The 22813-nt window shown below is 45.0% G+C and overlaps 1 protein-coding gene across 9 annotated transcripts in view; it reads right to left on the reverse strand.

Annotated features, from left to right (window-relative positions):
* NRG2 (neuregulin 2) overlaps positions 1 to 22301 on the reverse strand; it is a 184011-nt gene extending 161710 nt beyond the window's left edge. For 5 of the 9 annotated variants that reach the window (XM_033096424.1, XM_033096421.1, XM_033096422.1 and 2 more), the window contains exon 1: positions 21211 to 22151. In XM_033096424.1, the coding sequence (XP_032952315.1) occupies positions 21211 to 21910 (700 nt within the window). In that variant the 5' untranslated portion in view covers positions 21911 to 22151. Of the gene's footprint in view, positions 1 to 21210; positions 22153 to 22187 lie in introns of those variants that run through there. The other 4 variants (XM_033096419.1, XM_033096417.1, XM_033096415.1 and 1 more) reach the window with 2 other exon arrangements.
* Positions 22302 to 22813: the final 512 nt, after the last annotated feature.

The following is a 22813-nucleotide window of genomic DNA, read 5'->3' on the forward strand; positions in this document are numbered from 1 at the left end:
AATGCTGAGAGATAAAATACGATGGGAAACTGAACGTATCCGTTAGGCTTAGGGACGTGGAGTTCAGTTAGAGCAGTTTTGATGGAGTGAGAAACGAGTGTGAAGGGAGAGGTCGTGAAATAGAGACAAGGTGCTTAGACTGTTCTTTCAAGTTTGGCTGTGAAAATAGAAAAAGATCAGTGGTCATTTAAGGTGGGAGAGACTTGAGTATGTTGTAAAATGGACAGAAAGGATTCAGCAGAGATAAAGACAGAGCAGGGACAGTCAAGTGAAAGAAAAGACTCCTGAGAAGGTGGGAAGGATTGGAGTGAGTACAGGGTAGAGCTGGAGGATTGCCCTGAGGCAATAAGGGACAGGCCCTCTGTCATCAGAAGGGAAGAGGAGAGAATGAGGGCGTAGGAAGGTCAGTTTATACTTGTCCCTCCAAACACACAAAGTCATAAGGTCAGCTCTGCGAATGTTTTCCAGAGAAAACCTCAAAATCTACAGACCTGTGTGTTCTTAGTAAGCAATGTAGATCCAAGGAAGCAAACAACCTCTGTGAGCCCCATCTTGACACCTTATACAAATGATATTCCCTCCTCTGCACCAGTCCTGAGTCAGGACAAGGCCAAATGGGAGCTGCTTCAAGCCCAGTTGTCCACAGGTGATGCGACAGGATCTCTGGGAGACGGCCCAGGTGTAACCAGGTCAAATCTGGGGAAATGACTGAAAGCAGCAATAGAGTAGAAGAGAAGTCACAAAGTGCCAGCCTGTAGATGACAGATCAGATGGGTGTGTTAGGAGAGAAAAAGGCCGACTCCTTCTCGCAGTAACTTTGGAAGAGAGCAGAGGCTGCCTAGCTGTCTAACAGACTAAGCTCTTATTTTACATACGCTAGTCCACAGTGAGGTGGTGCCTCCCAGGTCACTGCCAGGCACCTGACCTATAGCTCCCCTAAGGCTGGAATCTGGGGCAGTTTCTCCAGTTCACTGTCTCATAGCCATGACTGTGACTTTAGGACCAGAATTCAATCAGCATCTCCTAGGCTAATGTGCAGAAACAGCACTAGGACACAAAGATTTATGAGGACAAGTACTTGGCAAGGTCACAGAAAACGGAAGACCAAAACACAGGGGCCAAAACACAAATCCCAGGTCAGCACTTAACCCCTGCACATCCAAAACAACACCTCCCCCCATCCAGGTCCTGCTCCCCCAATTTGATCTCTTTCCAACCCTTTGAGGCACTCCTCCCATGGACTACAGAGAAGATACTCATTTACAGTGCCAGTTCTTCTAACAAAAGCTCATTCCCGGGGGGAAATCAGCAGAAAAGCTTAATTCCAAATGAAGAACTGCAGGAGGAGCCTATTTAGAATGCTGCCTCCTAGGTCTCTGTAGCCCAAAGTCCCCAAAGCATTGGGGAAGACAGAAAGAGAACAAAAGGCAGGGAACCACGGGGAGGTGATAACTGACACTTAGCAGGCTGCCTCTATATAATAAGCAAATGACATAATAGAAATAAACACAGCTTTGAGGAGAGGTGCGGCAAGCACTGCCCTGGCAGGCCCGGGGGCTCCAGGGAGTCACGCTGGGCTAGAAACCCGGTTATTTCTAGGGCACCAAGCAGCATCTGACCTGAATCAGGAGGCTCTAGAAGCAGGGGCCAGAGGGCCAATTAGAGGCTACGAAACACAGCCCAGCTCCAGCCAGGGACCTTGATCACCCGCGATCCCCGGCCTCCTCGCAGAATTAGGCAGGGACAAAAACCACAGAATTGTTCAAAGAGCCCATTCAGGAGCTCTTTGAATTGCTTGAGTCTCCACATTAGCCAGGAGGGGATGCGTATGTAATCAGTAAGAGGAAGTAATCCCCTTATCACTTCTCTTTGTTTTTAGACTGGCTCTGCCTGGAAAGCATGGGTTCAAAAGAACTCCATCACTGACAACTAGGGTGGCCGGCTTAGAAGTCACCTAATTGTTCTGAGGCTCAGGTTCCTAGATGTAACATTGGGAAGGGAAGGCCCACCTTCTGGGTTGTTATGAGAATCAAAGGAAGTAATATCTGTAAAAGTACATGCTCAGTAAATGTTAGTGCCTCTCTCTTACCCTGCTCTATCTGAGGGTTTACACTCACAACTACAAGTTCTTGGTCTACATCCCCTTGTACTTGCAGCAGAGAACAAGAGGGGAGTGGCTCAGAAGTCTCCTCACCATTCAACTCAAAAAGTAGGAAGTCTATACCCACATCATCCCTAGGGGATGAAACAACAAGAATTGGTATGAAGAATTTGCAATCGAATCTGAAGAGCTTTCAAAGGTAAAAGAAAACAAGAACAGAATTCATCCTAAAGAGGAACTTCATGGAGAATGTACTGGTTGGCCTGCCACTTGGAGGCGTTTATGCTAGGAGCTCACAGGACAGGAATGGGAGACCCAGCTCCTCATCTCCTGAAACCCCAGGACCCAAGACAGTCAAACCCGGGGTAACATAAACTATCCATGCACCCAAATTACTCAGGAAGTAACAAAATTGTCATTTGAGTTTTGTGTGTGTGTGTGTGTGTGTGTGTGTGTGTGTGTGTGTGTTTTAATTAACAGGCAGTGTATCAAGATCAGGACACACGTGTTCAAGCCAAACTTGTGCTTCCAGAGATCTGTGCAATGAGAAAGAATGACCATGACACACGGCAAGATGCTCAAAGACAGACTGAATTCTACAATTACTGAGGCAGCAAAATGCCCCCATGGCATTTTAGCAATTCGTGTAGAAGAAGAAAGTTTGTGTCTGTGGCCCACCTGGCTCCAGGAAGAGAGTTAGCTGATTCCATCACACCTCTCATGCCATCAATTGTAAGGTACAGCCAAATTTCAGAGACGTTCATGTACAGCGTGGGGGGAAGTGCCTCACAGAGCCAGTGACATAGGACTTCTATCTGTGTCTCGAATTCCCCCTCTGTGGCCTTGCTCTTTGAGTCCTTGGCAGAGGGACTGTGAAGACGTTATGCAAAAGGCACTCTTAGGGCATTAATCTTTAAGAGTGAGCAAACTGGTTAGTAGTTGTAATAATAACAGCACACTCTGATACAACACTGTGCAATCTCTCTAAGCACTTTCACAGACACTATTTCCTCTAAGCCTCGCAGTATCCCTGTTGGCAAGAAAAACAAATATCACTAGCCCTGTTATTCGGTTAAGGAAACAGACTCGCAAAGGTCAGTTGTCCCAAGGTCACAGAGCTAGTAAGTGGCAAATTGGAGCTTAAACCGACATCTCTCTCTCTCCTAGGACTGTGCTCTGTTTTATGAGACGGAGTCTGAGGGTAGGACCATTCCAGCATGTCCACTGAAGAAGCCCATGAGCAATGCCTGACTTCTGTATTTTTAAGTTCCGTCTTTACTCAACACTGTTTTCCTAAGAATGATCCTTAAAGGCCTAAGGAGGTATGGAATACTAGAATGGACCACGCTTTGTTGTCCTCTGGAAGTCACTGCCTATGACCTCCGAGAGAGTAATCTCAACCACTTACGTTTCATACCACACGGGGTATGGTATGAAATGTCACCTGGAATGTCACCTCTGTACCCATAAAGTGAGCATGGTCTCATAATTTGCTACTTCCTTCTTGAGTCCAGACAGAAGGGTCCTAAGGATTCCCGTCAGCATCTACTTAAGGAAAAAGGACAATGAGAACTTCCTTTATCCCAGGTGGGAGACCCCTAAAGAGCAAAGGTAGAGAGCCAGAGATGGTCTCTCAGTCTAGGAGAGGAACAACTACATCCCACAAGCACACAGGCCTTCTTTTAGGAAACATTTTGGGCTCCTCTCAAAGTAAGAATAGCCTACATATCTACATGCACGAAAACAAAAGGGCTTCATCCTCAGCCTCGGCTCTTCTCCTCCTATAGTCTTGCTTCCAAGAGTCCTCTGCTCTCCCAGCATCAGCTATCCCTTCCTCATTAGGCCATGGACTTGCAGTTCTACATCTCCAGTCTGTTCCTTTCCTTAGGCTCCAGAGCGCTACTCAAGGGAGCCCCAGCCTTTTCTTTTACTGCTTCTCCAACTCATGCTTTATGTGGCAGCCTAACCACCTCCCATCCTAGTTCAGGTCAAAATTTTACCTGAACTATGTAGTGCTATGTAGGTGCTATGTAGTGTACTGGTCCCAAAATATGTTTTGAACTTTCTTTCTTCCATGATTTTACTCAAGCTTTTATCGCTACCAGGAATGACCTGCCCCTCCTACCAACTACCAAAGTCCAACTCAACCCATCTTTCAAGGTCTATCTTAATTCTATTTCCTTCTCCTTGGAGTCTTTTTTAATATCTCTAACTAGGTATATACTTGTCCTCCCCTTTCCTTCTTTATGTGCTGTCCACTTTGACAGCATAAAGCTTAGTACCCTTAACCACTATTTGACAATCTGCCATTCCCTCACTAGAACTTTACAAACTCTTTGGTGGTATATCCACATCGTATTCATTTTCACATTTCCTACAAAGTGTTCTGCACAAAGGAAGCACCCAACAAATGTTTGATCTCTTACTGTCTACTGTATTTTCTACTCTCAGCAACAAGACGGAGACTTGTATAAACTGCCTGGGTTCAGAATCCTGGCTCTGCCATTTAGTTATAGCTTCATGACCGTGGGCAAATTATTTAACTTCTCTATGCTTGTGTTTTCCCCGTTGTAACAAAGAGGATAACGGTATTTATTTCATATGGTTATTATAAGAACTAAGCGAGTTAACATTTATAAAGTGATTAGTACAGTGCCAAGTACATTATAAGTGTCACAAAAGTATTTATTAAGTAAAGAAAATCATTGCCAAACTCATCATTTTCTCCCTGAAAATTACTTTTCCTTACAACTTTTCCAGTTTTTCTAAATGGCACTATTATTTTTCCCCGCTTTCCAAGATCAAATCTTGACTCCTTTCTCTCTTCATACCTGCGGCCCAGCTCATCACCAAGTTCCACAGATTCTAGAAAGAAACCATGTAGTTGACCTGACTCTTCCCCTAGTTTCCATGGCTTCAAGGACTTTATAACTCCCTCCTTGTTCTCTCGAACCTGTATCTTCCTCCAGTCCACTCTGAATTGTGTGCAGAAAGTATTTGCAAACATTCTTCTCTTTATATCATATCCTTGCACAAGTACCATGGGGCCATATCACCCCCAGAACCCAGTCTAAACTCCTTTGCCTGTATCTGGAGAGCCTTTTTAATCTGGTCCTGCCCAACTTTCCTAATCTTATCTCCTTTATATCTCTACCCCAACCATACTAATCTCCTCATGGTCCTGTAAAGACATCCTGCTTGTCTCTACTCTGCTCATATTGTTCTTTTGGCCTAAAAGACTTTCCCTTATCCTCCTAAATCCCCCAAACCTATTCATCCTTTAAGATTCACCTCCAGTCCTAACTCTGTCCTGGAAAATTTCAGCCCTAATTGATCTTCTCTATCTCTGAATTCTATAGTCTATTTTCCCTTTTTGCAATTATTATATGCCTTTTGCTTTATGGTGCTTGCTACTGATTCGCATTAATCTGATATCCCAACTAGACTGTAAACCTCTCAAGAGCAAGATATATGACTACTAGAGCTCCTTGTGCCCTTCAAAGAGAAGAACAATAAGAGAGCTAAAAAAACACGTATTTATTAGCCAATATTTGATGATGAACTGCCTCTCCCTTTCTTTGGGAGGCAGGGAGTGGATGAAAACGGGACTGCACACCCATCTAGCTGATCCTATATGCTGTGTTCACAGATGGTGTGGCAACCCTACCTGGGGGATTAGCTATAGCCAAAAAGCCTGCTCTCTCTGTTGACAAACGCCAACAATCACTGTAATCTAGGCTGCCATATGGTTCACCCAGCCCTGTAGCAAAATCAGTTTCTCAGGGATATGGAGAGACCAAGCAGGCCAACTCTCCAATCTATGGAATGGAGGGAGGTCACCTTGAGCTAGCCTTACCGAAAACAGCAAGGCACAGAGTCTTCAAGGACAAGCCAAAGGTCAAGCAGATGCAAAACCTACGTCTCCCGAGGCTCCTCTCAACTGAATCTAGTGACATGGGCCCAACAAGCCCCTTCTCTCAAGACTATGGAGACTTCCCTAGAGGAATCCACAGCTGGACAAGGGCAGAGAGAGGTTACACTGCCCTCACTGTCTGGACAGGGCTGCCCAAAGGCATAGTTTAATTTCTGTTTTCATAACATCTGGTCCTGAGGGCCATTAACAGAGTAAAACAATTTTGTCACTTCCTAATTTAGGAGGGATACTCCCCATTTTTGGATCAACTATTCATCATCTTCCCCATTCTCCCTCCTTATGGATTTCAAAGGCAGGAAGAGGTCAGGCTTCCATCATCTTCCTAAATTGTCCCAAACACTCCCACCCAATTATCACAATCATAGACTCCAGGAATCTGCTCGGCGTTGATACTCAGCGTGGACTACAGAGGAAGTCCAGCCTCATGAAAACAATTCAGCATTCCAGACATCCAGATTGCCCCTCAGCCCAGGGTTTTGCTAAAAATGTCAAAGAAAAACTATAAAACCATACAGGCTCTATTCTGATGCCATGCCACTTACCTAATTGGCTGAAACACTCTCTCCACCCCAGTTCTCACAGCTGAGGAAGAAACTACCATTTATCAGTTAGAAACAAAATCCAGGATGTAAGTACAGCCTGAATAAGATCATACAGAAAGCAGTGGGTAGAGACTGGACCCAGGGAGGTTGATTTCCAGGAAGGATTCTCATCATTTAAAAACAACAATAAAACCTAACAAAGCTTGAACAGTCTCCTCTTCCTTAGCTAAGGACACAGCCAGACTCTCCTCCTGGCCACCTAAAAGAAGCTCCTGTCACTTCTACCTGCCCGATTCAGATTGTAATTCTGCCGTTCACTTGCCATGCATCAGCCGGGCTACATCCTAAGGCCCTAATATCTCCCATTCCTCTCTGGCTCAGCAGAAAGCTCTGAGTATCAAGAGGACCCTGGATAAATCACTTGTGACAAATAAGGGTTCTCTTCACTTAGACTATTTTTGAATGAGCTCTCCTCGCTATGCTCCTTGAGTACAGCACATATACGTACCTTAGAGTCACATTGGAGAAGAAATCACTTCTTCACTCCTTTTTTCCTCAACTAAGATTTGTTGAGCTCCTATTACATTCCAAGTGTAATAGGGATACAGTGGTATACAAAACAGCCAAGTTCTCCTGTGCCTGAATAATCTTTTCAAGGTGCTTCCCATAAAGGCAAATAAAACACACACTCCATTCCACACATCAGAGATTTGCTTTTGATTATTATAGAGCAGCAACGATGATAGTAAAGAGTACAGTGCAGCTCAGTGAAAACCAATCCCCAATTTTCATCTAACGTGGCTGCCTCAATTTACCACTTTGATATCTCTACCAACATATTACATACCTAGGCCTCCCATGAACCAGATGCTTATTCCCAACTGCCAGTTTTAATCCAAAGTAAAATTCATTCTCTTTTCAAGTCACCAAGCAGTTGTTAGCCCTCTAAGTTATGTAAGGCACAAATAAAATAAAATAACATAAAATAATAAAATAAAAAAACATCCTTTGCTCCAGAGTTCTATCTTTCATTTAAGAAGCTCAGTCCGGAGGACCATACACACATACCCTCCTTCCCCATCCGATTATGCTAAATGATAGAATAGACAATTATGATTATGGACGAGCTGTGAACTGCTACAGAAACATAGGGGATGCCATGATTCATTAGGACTGAAAGGATTGGAAAAAGCTTTTAGAAGTGGGATCTGAGCTGAGCCTTGAAGGGTGAGGAGGCTAGTGACTGAGAAGGAAAGGAAAACATACCAAGCCAAGGAAACAGAACGCACAGAAGCACTATGGAAGAAAAATGTAACATGTGTTTCAATTTTTCAAAATAGTATAGCCAAAAGTGTGGAAGAGTGGTGGGCTAAGGGCTTCAAGGAAGGCAAGGGTCAGATTCTGGAAGGTCTTGCATGCCACGTGAAGGAGTTTTCACTCTATTCTATAGATAATAAGCTATTGAAGATTTCTGGATTGGGGAGAGAGAATTACTTTGTTCTAGAAAGCTAATTCCAGCACAAGACTATATAGATGGAAGAGAGGAGAGATAATGAAAAAGAGGGAATTCCATTCAGCAGTCTAGGTGAGATTTAAGTACCCAACTTAAATCTCATTCATAAGAGCATCATGAATGAAAAGAATTGGATTGAAGAGATTTTGCTGTAGCAAAAACTGTCATGACCTGACAATCTACTATATACAGTGGATGAAGGCAAGAAAGGTACCAAAGATGATTTTGAGGTTTCTCATGGCTCGGAAGATTAGATGACTGTTATCTACGATGGGTATCCCAGACAGAATAGAATACGATAAGGGGAAGATAATGAGCTCAGTTGGAGACACTTTGGATTATAGCCTTTGTTAAAACCTCAGCAAGATCAAAAGCAATGCCTCAAAGAATCTTTGAGGCACACAAAAGGCCCTCTAAGGATCCTCAGGAGGTGCCTCCCGTGTCCTTCCCAGTAAGTACTAGGGACTCCTCCAAGCTGAAGGATGTTGTCCCACAGCAGCCTCACAGGGAGCTCAGGGTAGAGAAGAGCTTATTTTCATAAGATTTGAGGGTGTGGCTTTTGTCTAAGGTAGTAAACCCCGGTAAGATTCATAGGCAAACCACACATGTTTGAAAAGAAGTATACTAGCAGGAACACAGGGACAAGCAGTACAAAATGAAAAGATGTCTTTGGACCCCCAAACCTCTACAAGTAGGAAGCAGGCTGAGTGTAATGATTATAGTTTTTATTTACTATGTGTTATGATGTTTTGATACCTTAAAAAACCCTTTCTGGCTGGGGAGAGACCGCTGGTTGGTCTAGCCAATTCTTAGAAATAGCAAAGGACTCAGCCAGAAGCATGCCTTTGAGTATGCGAACTAACCAATCTAGAGCCTTCTCCCCTCTTCTCTGCCCCTTAATCATCCCAGGACCAGGTATGCAAACACTAGGGACTGCCTCTATAGTTTAGAGCCCACTCAAATTATTCAAATTAGCCAATCCTAATTTGTTACCCTGCCCTGCCTTGTCTGCCCCAAGGAAACCCCAATAAAAATTCTGACCTAATGTTTTCCCCTCTTTTCCATCTTCTGCCACCTGACCACAACATGGCACTTCTCCTGTGACCCTATGTGGCATACAGTGAACCTCTCTGTAGGTAGGACCTGTGAGTATAGTAAACTTGGTTTTTTTGTTCCTCTCCTGTGTCTCGTCGTGTGGCCACACCTGACTAACCATCACTTGAAAGAACACAGAACACTGAGAAAACTACTTAGCTGCAAACACAGGCTACATTTTATAGAAAAGGAAGGATAATTCAGAAGGCAAAAGCAGGAGCCCATATGGTAGAACTAAGAACAGCGGAGAATCCCAGGCAATAGGACTGAGCCTGTTCACATGCCAGGCTAGATTTCAGAACTGCTATGGACTAGTGACCTTTCACTCCCCTCTTTCTAAATGGGCACATCTACCCCAGATAGAAGACTAAGGAGACATGACAACCAAATGTGATGTGAGATTCTAGATTGGATCCTGGACTAACAAAAGGCCATTAGTACGACAATCGGCAAAATTTAAATAAGGTCTACAGATTAACTTAGTAATATTGCATCGATACTATTGTCTTCCTGACTTTCATCATTTTACATAGCTGTATAATTTGGGGAAGCTGGGAGAAGGGGATTCTTTGTAGTATTTTTGAAACTCTTATAAGTCTGAAATTATTTCAAAATTTAAAGTAAAGAAAATAAAATCATTTTTAAATATTTCAGTATGACCAATTTTTTAAAAAAAGGGGCATCTATAGCAGTTATGCTTTGCCTATTCCAGCATTGGGTGGGGGCAGATAACTTGTTTCTTTCGTTCACTTCTTCGGGTCAAGAGGAACCGTGAGTTGTTCTGTTCAGGGCCTCATGTGTACCTGCACCTAATTTAGATGAGGAGACACTGATTCCTGAGTCTGAACCAGCCCTGACAGATGAGACTTTTTTGAGGAAGGGGGATCTTGGGTGAGGATGAGTGTATCTTTCATGTGTGAGGACTATAAATAATTTGAGACCAGAGGACTGCAATGGTTTCAAAACATGCCTACCATTTCTTTGACCATCTTTCTACCAAGAAGTGAAGTCTAATTCTGCTCCCCTTCAGCCTGGTTAGGCCTCAGTAACACTCTTCTAACAAACAGAATATGGTGGAAGTGATGCTAGTGACTTGTGAGGCTAGAACACAAAGGCAAAACAGCTTTGGCTTGGCCCTCTCCTGGGATGGACGTTGCCACCATGCTGTGACGAAAACCAGGCAAGGTCCCAGAGGAGAACCAGTCAGCATCAACTGCTGTCAGAGAAGAAAATTTAAAATGACCCAGTCTGACTGCTCATCTGCCACCTGACTAAAACTATACATGAAAGATACTAAACCTCCTACCTGAGCCCAGTCAATCCCTGGAATTGTGAGAGATAATAACTCATAACTGTTGCTTTTGAAGACAGTACATTTGGGGCTGCTTTGTTATGCAGCCATAGATAACTGAAACGATCTGCCATAGGTAGTTGGGCACTGGCACACGGAAAGATTACGGGAATTTCCCCAAATTCCCAGCTTGTCAGGAACAGAGTCAGGATTTTAATAAGAGAATCCAAAGCCATTCTCTTTCCACCAACAATAGATATGACAATAGTAACTGCAGCTTGTCTGCATTGAATGTTTTCTGCAAGCAGGCACTGTTCTAAGCACTTTACATGGAATGACTCACTGGATACTTATCACAGTGCTATGAGGTAGGTATTATTAATAGCCCCATTTTATAGTTGGGGCACAAAGAGGGGAATTAATTTGTGCAAGGTTATAGAGCTAGTAAGCCAAAGAGCCAAGATTCACCCTTCAAAGTTGGCTCCAGAGCATGCAGCCTTAAGCACTCTGTTATGTATAGTTGAAACTTCAAAACAGATTACATAAATTGAGAAGAGAACCAAGGACAGCCCCTTAGGGACTGTACCCTTTACAAGGTAGGCAAAAAGAAGAAGAGCCAGTGATGGAGTGATCTGTGAAGGAAGGGGGACGGGAAAGAACCGAACACTACTTCTATAACATCACTGGAGGAATCCACGGCAGGATGCACAAACTAGCTTCAATCTTGAAGGGTAACCAGGGCAACTGCAAGCCAGCCATGAGACCTACGGTTTCAGTAACAAACTCTTATGAGGAAAGTAGTCTTTGAACCATAGAATGGAGAGTAATGTCCTCTGGATTCCCCCCTAATCATGTGGACAGAGCAGCACTGCTGCCCTTTTTTATTCTACCTCTTACAATGACAAGACTCATCCCTACCCTGGAATGATTAGACTCATATTTAACTTCAGAGATGAGAAAAGTAAACTCTTGTATTTACTTTAGAAAGAAATGGTTCATGACCTTGGCCCAATGAAAACCATCAAACCCACTAGAACTCTTTATCAACTTGATGTTTTCTTTTAGACATATAGCTCCTTGCATTAAAGTTTCAAGTGACCCCTCACAGAACTAATCTATTAGGTTGGTGCAAAAGTACTTGCGGTTTTTGCAATTATTTTTAACCTTTTAAACCTCAATTACTTTTGCACTAACCTAATAGAACCAATGCCTTTAAGTCTTACTCTGTACAACAAGCTCTGGTCCTACGGCAGACCATTCATCACAGGTCCTGTGGCTATGATACTACCCAGAAGCACGGAACCCACTCTGTGTGTGGGCAGATGGTAGCAGCTGAATAAAACCAGAAGAGGTGAAAACAGTATTCACAAGGGAACCAATCTCAGCTCTAGCTCCCATTTGCCCTCTCAGTTAGCTGAGTGACTACCACGCACAGTGGAAACCTACACAGATAATTTACATAATGAGAAACAAAGGCAGCAAGCTCCCTCCCAATCTGGGGCCACCCATGTGCTTCCCTTCAGCTTACAAGTTAGATTCTTTCCCAGCAGCAAGGGGTTTCTCTCAGTGGTGGTGATGTCTTGCTCTGCCCAGTGTATGACACTACCTGTCTACACATCCTAGGATCTTCTCAGTATAGGCCTGAATCACCTGGGTTGAGCCCCAGAGGTACCATCTGATAGAGTACCTTTTACTGTCAGTACTTGGCCATGATAATTTAATGTACATGTCACTAAGAGACCAGTGAATGTTACTAGCCTTTTTGAGAAAGCATTCCCTTTCTCCAAAATGAGACCTGGAAGTATGGGAGAGACCATCTTGAAAAAACCCGTTTTGTCCAAAAGAACCGTTCCTGAGAGAAATTCAGCCAGATTTGTTGGATGTGGTTCCACTCTCATGGGTACCTGTCCCAGGCCTTGTTCCTACCTTCCCACTAGGTCCCTCACACCTGATGTCCAAGGAAGGGTTGGAAACTCGGTACTAGAAATTTCTGGAAACTTTTCTCGTTCTTGGGAATGGAGGTTGAGCAGTGGCTTTTATATTTATGACAAAAGCAAGTATGACAGCAGGCCTAAGTAGGATGGTGGGAAGCATGGTGGGATAAAGTGGGAGGGGTGGAGTACCAAGTGAGAGGGTATCAGAAGTGAAACCCACATGAACAGACTATGAAAAGGAAACCAACTAAGAGTAAGCAGTCCGACAGGCTGCCTTTGGAAGCCCCAGTGTCCTTGGAAAGAAACTCTTCATTTGTGGGCCTTGGTTTTACTGTGTGACAATTGGATCATGCCATGATCTTTCTTCCTTTTTAAAAAAACTATTCTTTTTATTATTTTTTTACCCCTGAAATCCAATCAACCAATGACAATGCTGGGAAAGTTACACTGGGTGCAGCCCTGTTGTTTTTTTCTCATTCAGAGATAGAAATTCAGACATGATAGATCATTAACCTAATCTGCTTGTGCCATCCTGACTGATAAATAAACTCTCCCCTTTAAGCCATACAGTTACTCTGGAATAGAGTCATCAATTGGGCAGCGCTTGTGAAATTCATCGCTGGCCTGAGCAACTTGGTGGTGTACTGTACTGACATTATACTTATGGTCACAGGCACAAGGGGAAGGGACTCTGACTTGAGGAAGCTGAATGCCATAGCTTTCTGCAAGGTGACAACTAGTGATCCTTAGGAGCTCTTAGCTAGAAGACAACTCCCTCTGGAGAGCCTCTAACCCCTACCCAATACTTCTGCTAAGCAGACATGGCAGAAAATGCCTCATTTCAAGGAAATGTTGAAAGAATGAAGATGCCAAAGGAAAGACATGAAGAAAAATTGGGTTCCCACTCCCTACTCTTTTAGAAAAAACCAAAATGATCTAAGAACCAGTACTGGCCTCAGAAGTCTCCAAGCTGCATACTAGGCAAAAAGGTACAACCACTCCTAATTTGTGATCTCAGCTTACTACAGAAGACACCTGGTCATACCTCTTACCTCCTAAGCTATTCAGCTTGAAGCATGAACAGGCCAGAGTAACAAACAGTGTCTAACTGGGCATTCTAGTGAGAGACCAGATGTGGAATATCTAAAAAGCTCATATAGCAAGTGAAATTGGAGAATTATGCAGAATGCCAACTAACCAAAAGACAGAAAGGAACATAAGCCAAAATATTGACATGTGTGAGGAAAACCATCTAGAGATAATTCTAAAACTTGAGAAGAGAGAAATACTTTCAAGAAAAGGAACATATTGGGCCGGCCCGGTGGCTCAGGTGGTTGGAGCGCCGTGCTCCTAATGCCGGCCTGGATCTGGGCTGCCGTGAGCAGCCGGAGGTCGGTGTGTGCACAGTGCAAGCACAGCATGTGCTGCCACGGGCTGCTGTGTGCTGCCATCGAGAGCTGCCGTGAGCTGCTGTGAGTGGCTGACCAACAACCGGCGACCGACTGCCTCAGCCAGGGGAGCGCAAGGCTCATAATACCAGCATGGGCCAGGGAACTGTGTCCTACACAACTAGACTGAGAAACAACGGCTTGAACCAGAGTGGGGAGTGGGGGTAGGGGTGGAAGTGGGGTGGAAGAAGCAGAAAAAAAAAAGAAAAACATACTATGAACTATCAAGAAAAAGAAAACTGAACTGAAACATAAATGAGAAGCAAAATTTTGCCCTTTAGCAAGCAAAATGTCTGAAGATGCTTTCCATGGTTGGTCTGTCCCTTAGCCTGGGCTGTCATTTGAGGAAACTTGAAATGTGTCTAGAACATAAGTGGTCAGGAGAGAAAACAAAAGGGCTCACTCAGTCCCTACTTTCTTGGCAATAGTCATTAATCAACTATTTACTTAACTATATTTAATTACTGCCCCCAAAGATCTTACAATTAGCTGAAGGAGATAAGATGTTGACCCATCAAAACATAATTAACAGTGCATGGCGTTCAATGATAAGTGTCCTATAAGTGGTATAAGTCATAAATATTAAAACTCCAAGAATAAGAATAAAATGAGGAATACTTGCCCATTTCTCTCTCTCATCCTGGTTATTTTGTGTGCTACAAACACATCCCTCTGCTACTGAAAACACTGTTCTCTGCACGGAATCAATGGAATCAATTGATTTCATCTCTCTCTATCCCTAAACCACCCCCACCTCATCTATATCCTTCAGAATCCCATCTCAAACTAATTCTCCAAGAAACTTTCTTTAATCTTCTAACCAGAGATAATCTTCCCTTTATGACTGTTCCCCTCCTCTCAAAAGCATTATGTTGGTATATCTTATGACATTCATCATATAATGGATTGAATGACTGTTCTATCTTTGTAACTTCTAGATTGTAAGCACCTTGATGACAAGGGCCATGTCTGATGCAACTTCCCTAAGGCTCCTAGTGCTTGACACAGAGCACATATTCAAATATTTGTTGAAGCAAACATTTGAAAGATAGAATTGAAAGCTCCTTTAGTAATACAACCTTTGGGATACCAAAATGCATCACTGTCAAAATCACATTAATGAGGTCCTGACTTTCCCATGGGCTGGACCAGGTATTTAGCCGTGTGGTAACCTTCCTCCCATTCAGTTTTAAGGAATGTTAGTTCAGCTTGGCTTCTGTTAGTTGGATCAAGATCAAGACCAAGACCAAGTAAAACATCCCAGCCTAAAGGACAAAGACAGATCCTCAGTCTGTATAAACAGATCAAGGAGGGAAAGAAGAGGGGGAAGCCAATGTCCTCAACACAGGGCAGGAAATCTGTGAAGGGAAAAGAGAACCATTTAGGATTCTGTTTCTGAAGAGAAAATAAAAAGTAAGCTGAACGTCACATCTTGGGGGGGGGGTCTATGTTGCTGGTAGAATACAGGAACCCTCTAGGATACCTATTCCCCAGGCCACTCTGGAAATGTCTGCAAGGGTAAATGGAATGTTAACCACCTCCAGCCCCACCCCAGGAGGCAAGCCACACAATCAGGTCCTACGCGGAGGCACAGAGAAGAGCTAACAGGCTCTGTCCCAGAGAAGGTCCCTGGAGAGACTATTTGGATTTCGTTTCATGCACAAAGTGGGAAGAGAACATTACTGTAGAAAGAGCTCATATGCCACACTCGCCAGCAGCAACTAGCCAGAGAAAGAAGGCGCCGGAAGTTAACCTTATTTCATAATTATGAAAAGCATCACTGCTGATAAGCAGCAAATGACCTCAGTCGGTGCGAATCTGCCTTTTGACCCCAGATTGGTAAAAGCTGCCCAGTTCTAAGCCTGGGCACAGCCTGTCCTCTTTTGTGTCATCCTAATGCCTTTTAATCACTCTCCTGGTTTGCTTCAGTTCCGACAGCCTTCCGTGGGTCTCTAGCTCACTGAGATTTATCTGTGTGTGCTGTTATTTTCAGAAGACTCTACTTCCATTTCACATAAGACAGTCATTTGGTCATATTTGTCATAATTTAGTACTTCTACCAGTCAATTCATCTATTTTCCCCAGTTTTCTAGAGTTCCCCAGGTGATCCTTTGAAATTCATAACCTGGATGTATTTCACGTACGAATTCCTATAAGTAAAGCAGGAGAAAAGGGTTAATTCACTAGAAACAGGTCCAAAATCCCCATTTCACATACATCCAACCAAACCCAAAATTGGGGGAGAAATTTCTTTGATGTTTGGTAGACCTTGAAAAGAAAAACCCAAGAACAAGTTGTTGAAGACAGACATCACTGATGCTGACATCATCATTCCTTTTCCAAATCAATGTTCCAAATTGCCACATGCCACTGAGCCAGCAGGATTTAGAGGGTTAAGACTTCCCACTGTTTAGATTTGCATATTTGTTCTCCCCCTACTTATCCAAATGGCAAGTCCCCGATCCTCTGACATTTTATGTTCAAATCAGTTACCTTAAAGACTACTTCAAACTAGTATTTTAGTGGCTAATTCCCCCTGGAATCGTACCAGCTGTAGAGTTATATGGTCAAAATCAACCTCTTCCTCCACAGCTGGGTCTTTGGCTTCTAAATGTAACTCAATGTAATCATGCACCGTGGAGTTTTCTCTTTCCATATGTGGAATCACGTAATTTCCCACTTGGATGCTATTGTGACATTAGCAACAGTGTGAAACAGTAGGAACTGCTATATGAGCCGAGCTGCAGCCCCAAAGATCAGTGACGAACCTTTGGCTCTCTCCTCTGAGGATCCCAATTAAGACTCACTCACAAAATTCATTGTCATGGAAGACTTCCTAATGGCAAAGTGTCTGGGAAGTAAGTTGGTATTTTCACTCCTGATCCTAGGGTGATGTTTGTGAGGTAGGGTACTGGTTAAGATCTTGGGTTAGGTTAAAAATTATATGTATTACTTAGGAAGAATTTACCATAAAATTAGCTTAATGGCAAAATTAATGTTCTCCATCTGTTAAGAAGAAATATATAAGGCTATTTTGAAAAACATTTTGCTTTTAGAGAAATACACATTTCAAGACTATGTTACTTTACAATTGCCTTAGAGCTGGGAAGCTGAGGGCAGGGGTAAGAGGGACACTTTTCACCTTATAGTCTTACGTACTTCCTGAATTTTGAGCCATATAAATTTTACATATTCAAAAATTTAAGTAAAATTTTACAAAGAAAAAAATTAATGACGTATTTGCTATTAGGAAATAAATTTAAAATGTCCTCGATAATAAAATATGGTAAAAAGGATTGGGACCAAGAGGAAGTTAGTCCCCTAGTTAGTTAACATCCCACGCTCTCTAGCTTCCAAACCATTTGTTAATTCAAACTGATTGTTGTTTAAACATAGGATTGGGGGAGTGGTAATCTAGCCTCCAAAAAAGAGGGTCTTTCTTCTGTGGCAAGACCTTTATTCTCCACTGCTCAAATCCCATTAACACTAATCAGCACAGTGATTAAGCACTTTGTGGTTAAGTACTCTAGTTGATAACGACTGCTTTGGAAGAAAGGTTCCCACAGCACAGGTAAAGACTATCGTCAAACTCAGCTTTTGAGCGTAGGACTTGGTGTCACAGATGGAAAATTAAGATTGTTTTAGTATTAATCTGGAGGCTTGCTTTTTAAACTTCACTTGACTTCATCCATTCATTGAAAAGATACTTATGAGAATCTCACTATAAGCCAGGCACGACATCAAACTGGGGGGCGGGGGGCAGGAGAGTGAAGAGAAACAAGACCTGAAAGGTAAGATATGGTTCCTGCCCCCAAGAATCACAGTCTGCAGAGGAAAGCAGCCACTGAAGGAAATAATGATATTACGGTGGTAATTCTACCCCTAAATCTATAACCAAGCCTTGTCCTTACCACTAGGACTGGTCAGTTTCTAATCTAGTTTCACTTTCCCATCTTCAAGCTGCAGCACAGCTGGGTTTCCAGCTGGCTGGGGAAGAAAAGATTCTTTAAATAAACAGCTTTTTAAAAACATGCAGTCGCTTTTGCTATACTGAATTTTGTGAACCACCTTCCTCTAATATGTGAATCTAGGTGCTAAATTAATTTAAAACAATCCTAAAGAATGTAAAAGCCCCCAGGTACATACCTTTTCCATCTTTAACAACAAAGTACATTATACTTTGGAAGAAAACTTGCAATCAGAAAGTCCCAAAGGAAGAATGATCTTCCTTTTTTTTAAATACTATCTACTGTGTCTATTCAATAAGGAAACAGCTTAAAACCATGTATATAGGAAAGCAACAAGATAGGATATGGTTATACCAAAATATATGCAACCATCATTAAAAAGGCAGGACTATTTGCAGAATAGGGTGCTTTTATAGCTTTGTACAGAGTTGCTAATCCCTGAACGTCCTTTCTAACAAATTTCCCTCTCCTTTCCACAGAAGGCACAGAAAACCCTTCCATGTGTGCAATTTTCAGAGAAATGCAAAGATTTTACTCAACTCTTGACCACCTGAGGTAGTCACTTTGGATGAATGATACACATTAGATCTATAAAGATGCCCCTCTGGCAGGTAGTGCTTTTCCAGGAGAACTTCACAGGCTTCAAGTCAACAATTCACAGTGGAAGTAAAATTAGCCATTTATAAGGGTTTAGGATAACCCCTGTGTTGTTGCTACCGAGGCATGTGACAACTTTTAAGCACAATATATCCTCTGTATGGTAGGTGCATTGTCCCAAAGTCCTGGCCCACCACGCACAACTTTCTAGATCATCTCCTAGGAACCAACACTGTTCAGACCCAAGACACACTCCGAGCTGAAACCGGCTAAACAAAGTAACAATTCAACCTCAGTTGCTCAATACAACACCATGATGACAGTTCCCAAGTGCCAGTTTCCCTATTTTGCAATGGGCAAATCTGCTTCAAGGAGAAAATGTTCCCAATGACCCTGTGGCCCAGAGGGCTTTCTTTAGAGATAGAAAACAGAAAACGAATTTGTTAGTTATTTCCTGCTGAGCACAAGGAAGGTGTTGTGGTTAGTTAGGATGATTTTGTTTCCTTATTTAATAAGCCATTACCAGTGCATGTTTTCTTTAACCACACAGTAGAAAATAGGAAAATGCAGTTTATGCTCTTGTCATACGAGTATTATCACCAGTTCCACAAGTTTCTTCTCACAAACATGTCCTTTAATTTCTACTGCCCTTATATAACCCCCCAAACTGACACATATCTATGTACTATCAATTCAAAACAAATATTTTTGCATTCTAAAATATTTACTTCCACACCAACCCTGCTCCTTGATCATTTGTGATGTGTGAGGGCCTTCTCTTTAAGCAGTGATTGCAGTCCTAAATTTATCTTTCTGAGAGCTATACTACACATGCTATTTTAATCATATGAGATGACCATAACCTAAAAGCAGACTATATTTCTGATCCTTGAATCTTTCATGATCTCCACATTCAACTATTAAACTCTTAAATGCCCACTAAAGCAAACAAGGTATAATTCATGGGGTGGGGGGGGGGACTGGGAGCAGACAAGCCAATCAGTCAGTCTATGGAGTTATCTGACAATGACCATCAGGTCTCCATGGACCAGACTAGAGATTATGTGGCAGTGTGCTCTGTGCATATTCAGGAGCAACTCACCGAAATCCAAAACAGAAGCTGTCCTTGGACAAGGTTCAATAAATGTTTTTACTATCTATTTCCCACTGCATAATACAGTTCCAGTTACCCGAGGGATCTCAGACAAAATACTTAGCAGAATAAAAAATTAGAAATTCTTAACTGGTCTCAACTTGTCTTCATAAAACATTTCAAAGCATAAAGCCAACATTACAGAGCAGTAAACAATATTCCTCAGAACAATGTCAGAGACGGAACCTGATATTATCACCAAATGTTTCCCCCTTGCTAAGACACTACCAGATTCTTCTGATTAAAGTCAAGTGAGCACAGCTGAACATAATGCCTAGATATACTCCCACCACTAAACTAAAATTTGTCTGTTGAAGGACAGGGGTGGTGGTAGTGGTAGTGCGGGGGAGGGAGTGAGGAAGCTTACAAAAGTCAAAGGCATTGATTTAAAGACAAGGCAGCAAAACTTCCTATGAGCTATTCCACATTGTTTGCTACTCAAAGCCTCTTGCACTACCCAGAATCAGTAAACTGGGTAAACATACCAACATCTATGACAGTCCAGGGCATCTATCACAATTCAGTGATTACACAGGTCAGAGTCACACCACAAGCACCAAATTCAGCCTTAGTTGGGACAAAATGAAATCCCAATATGAATAAGCAGAAGACAAGCTAACACTCCAGTATGGGAACAATTTGGTTTGAAATACCTTCCTGAGAAGTGAGTACTGGCTTCAGGGACAAGAAGGAAAAGCTCCTAAATTGACAATTCTTTGACTTTTGACATGGGAGATCTGCTTTCCCAGCTGCACAGATCTATAGATTTCGGCGTTTTGTTTCTCATCACCTGCATTCCTGTGCAGCACCCAACATCATGAAGATGAGAGATGCAGTCAACACATCCTGCCAGTAAGATGTCAGAGCTGAACTTACAGCATTCAGAAGTTACTCTATTTCATCGTCATCACCATCACAGCCCTAGTAAGAGCTCCCAGAAACAGCCCAAAGAAGTGTCTGCTGCCTAGTCCTGGAGGTTAAGAGAAGGCTGTGCTACCCACTTAGCAGGCAATCACGATGGAGAAAAAACCTGAGCCACATGGAGGACGGAAAACAGTAGCAGAAAAAGTCCAACTCTGCCTGCGCCAGCGGTGTAGATGAGCAGAGCCGGGAGCCCAGGGGAGGAAAGAGGGGGCGGGGGCCATCATTCCCTAGGAGAACTTGTAAGTGGAGGCCTTCACAGCCTGGGAGTCTGCCCAGTTGCTCCTGCAGACCCTGCCAGCCTCGGCAAGGCAGGCCCGTGGGAGCAGAGCGGGCAAGGCCTCCGAGGGTCACTCCTGACTCACTGAGCCTCGGACCAGCACCACCCGGACCTCTCCGTTTTCCTTCCGCTACTGGGCTATGATGGCAGCTTTCCAGCCCCACATGCCATATATCAGCCGCAGATTCCTGCTGGCACAAGCCAGCGCCTCCCTCCCGCCCCCCACCCCTGGCACACTTTGAGCCTTATCCTCCTTCTCCCTAACCTCAACCCCCTCACCCACCCTTGCCAGGCGCCCTGCCCAGGGGCGGCCCCACCCCCAGCGCCCGAGCACTGCCAGGCCTGGGCACCTGCAGCACCTCCCCGCCCCACCCCCATTCTCTACCACCTCGCCCCTCCCCCCTTTCTCCAGCAGACGGAGGGGGCGACTCACCGCAGTCAGTGCACAGGATCTTGCCCACCTCTTTCTTGAGGTTTTTGCCGTTAGTGTCGAGAGGGGCAAAGGCCGTTTTAAAGACTAAGGGCTGCTCCGTGGGCTCCAGGAAAAAGATGTAGCGCTGGTTCCTCTCGAGCGGCGCACAGGAACCCACGCTGATCACCTGCTCGCGCTGCAGCCCCCCGCTCCGGAGCGGCCACTTGTCCAGCACCTTCACCAGCGCCACCCGACCCGAGGCGGGCGGTTCGCGGGTGCTGTTGGAGCTGGAGCCGCCGGCCGGGGCCAGACCCTGTACCTTGCCCTCTACCACCACGGGTGCCTTGTACGCCTGGTCCTGCACAGACTTGAGGCTAGGCGAGTAGCAGGCAAGCGACACACCGAAGAGCAGCATGGAGAAGCCGGGGGCCGGGTCGCGCCTCATGCCGCCGGCGGCTGCGGCTCGCGAGCGGGCGGCGGCTCTCCGGGCTGCGGGGCTGCGGGGCTGCGGCTGTTGCGGCGGCCGCGGCTCTGGGGGCGCAGCGGGACGGGAGATGCTGCTGTGGCTGCTGCTGCTGCTCCTGCTGCTGCTGCTGCTGCTCTCGCTGCTGCTGCTGCTGCTGCTCCTCTCGCTGCTGCTGCTGCTGCTGTCGCTGTCGCTGCTGCACCGAGCCTTCTTCAGTGGCGGCGGCGGCAGCGCTGAGCAGCAAACCTGCCGCATCTGGCCAGGCCATTTGGGGGGCTCCGCCGCTCCGCCGCCGCCGCCTTGGGAGGGGAAACAGAGCCTGCTGGAAAACCGGAAACAGCGTAACGTTAGCGCCTCGTAGCCCTCCACCGGCAGCCTGGGGAGGTGGCCCAGCTAGGGCAGGGGGCAGGCGGCAAGCGGGCCGCGATGCGCAGCGCGGAGCCGCGCAGCGCTCCCACCCTGCGCGCCAGGACCTGGAGGAGGTTGCGGAGGATGGGACGCCCGCCCACTTGCTCTCTCGCGCCCCCTCTACCTCCGGACCGAGTGAGGAGCGCGGCTTCTGCAGGGGAAGCTTGGCACTGCACTGCTTTAGTGCCCAGCTTCAGGGCCCTCAGGGGCGCGGGAAGGATCGTGCTACCCTTTGCTCTGGGGATTTATCCGCAAGACAGTGGGGTAGTGCGCGAGAAGGGGGCGGAGTAAAGATAACGGAATCTGACACCGTCCGAAGAACGTGGGAGTGGGACACAGGGCGTACCCCTGCCTGTGGCCACTGGCGGTAGCACCCAGGGAGACGGCCGGTGCCCGGAGGGGTGTGGGTGGGGATCCAGCCTCCCACCTCCTGGGTTATCCCCTTCTCTGGGAGGACCCTAGAGGCTGGTCCCTAATCGAGCCCACGTGCTCGGGCCTGCCACCTCCAGGTGAGCGCTGGAGATTCGAGTTGAGTGGGGGAGGATCCTAACCCCGTCATTTGGGGAAGAGTTGGGGTTACATGGGGTCTTGTCTCAGCATTGAGAACACCTAATCCGAAGTGGTGGTTGGGAGAGGGTCCAGTCCTCAAGACTCTGGGCTCTCCCCAGCCGCCAGACTGGACCAGGCTCATCTTTTAAAAAGCGGCTCCTTAAGGAGATGGGGGCTTCTTGGGAACCAACCTGAGAGCCA

This window comes from Rhinolophus ferrumequinum, chromosome 24, assembly GCF_004115265.2.
Source record: "Rhinolophus ferrumequinum isolate MPI-CBG mRhiFer1 chromosome 24, mRhiFer1_v1.p, whole genome shotgun sequence".
Classification (NCBI taxonomy): Eukaryota; Metazoa; Chordata; class Mammalia; order Chiroptera; family Rhinolophidae; genus Rhinolophus; species Rhinolophus ferrumequinum.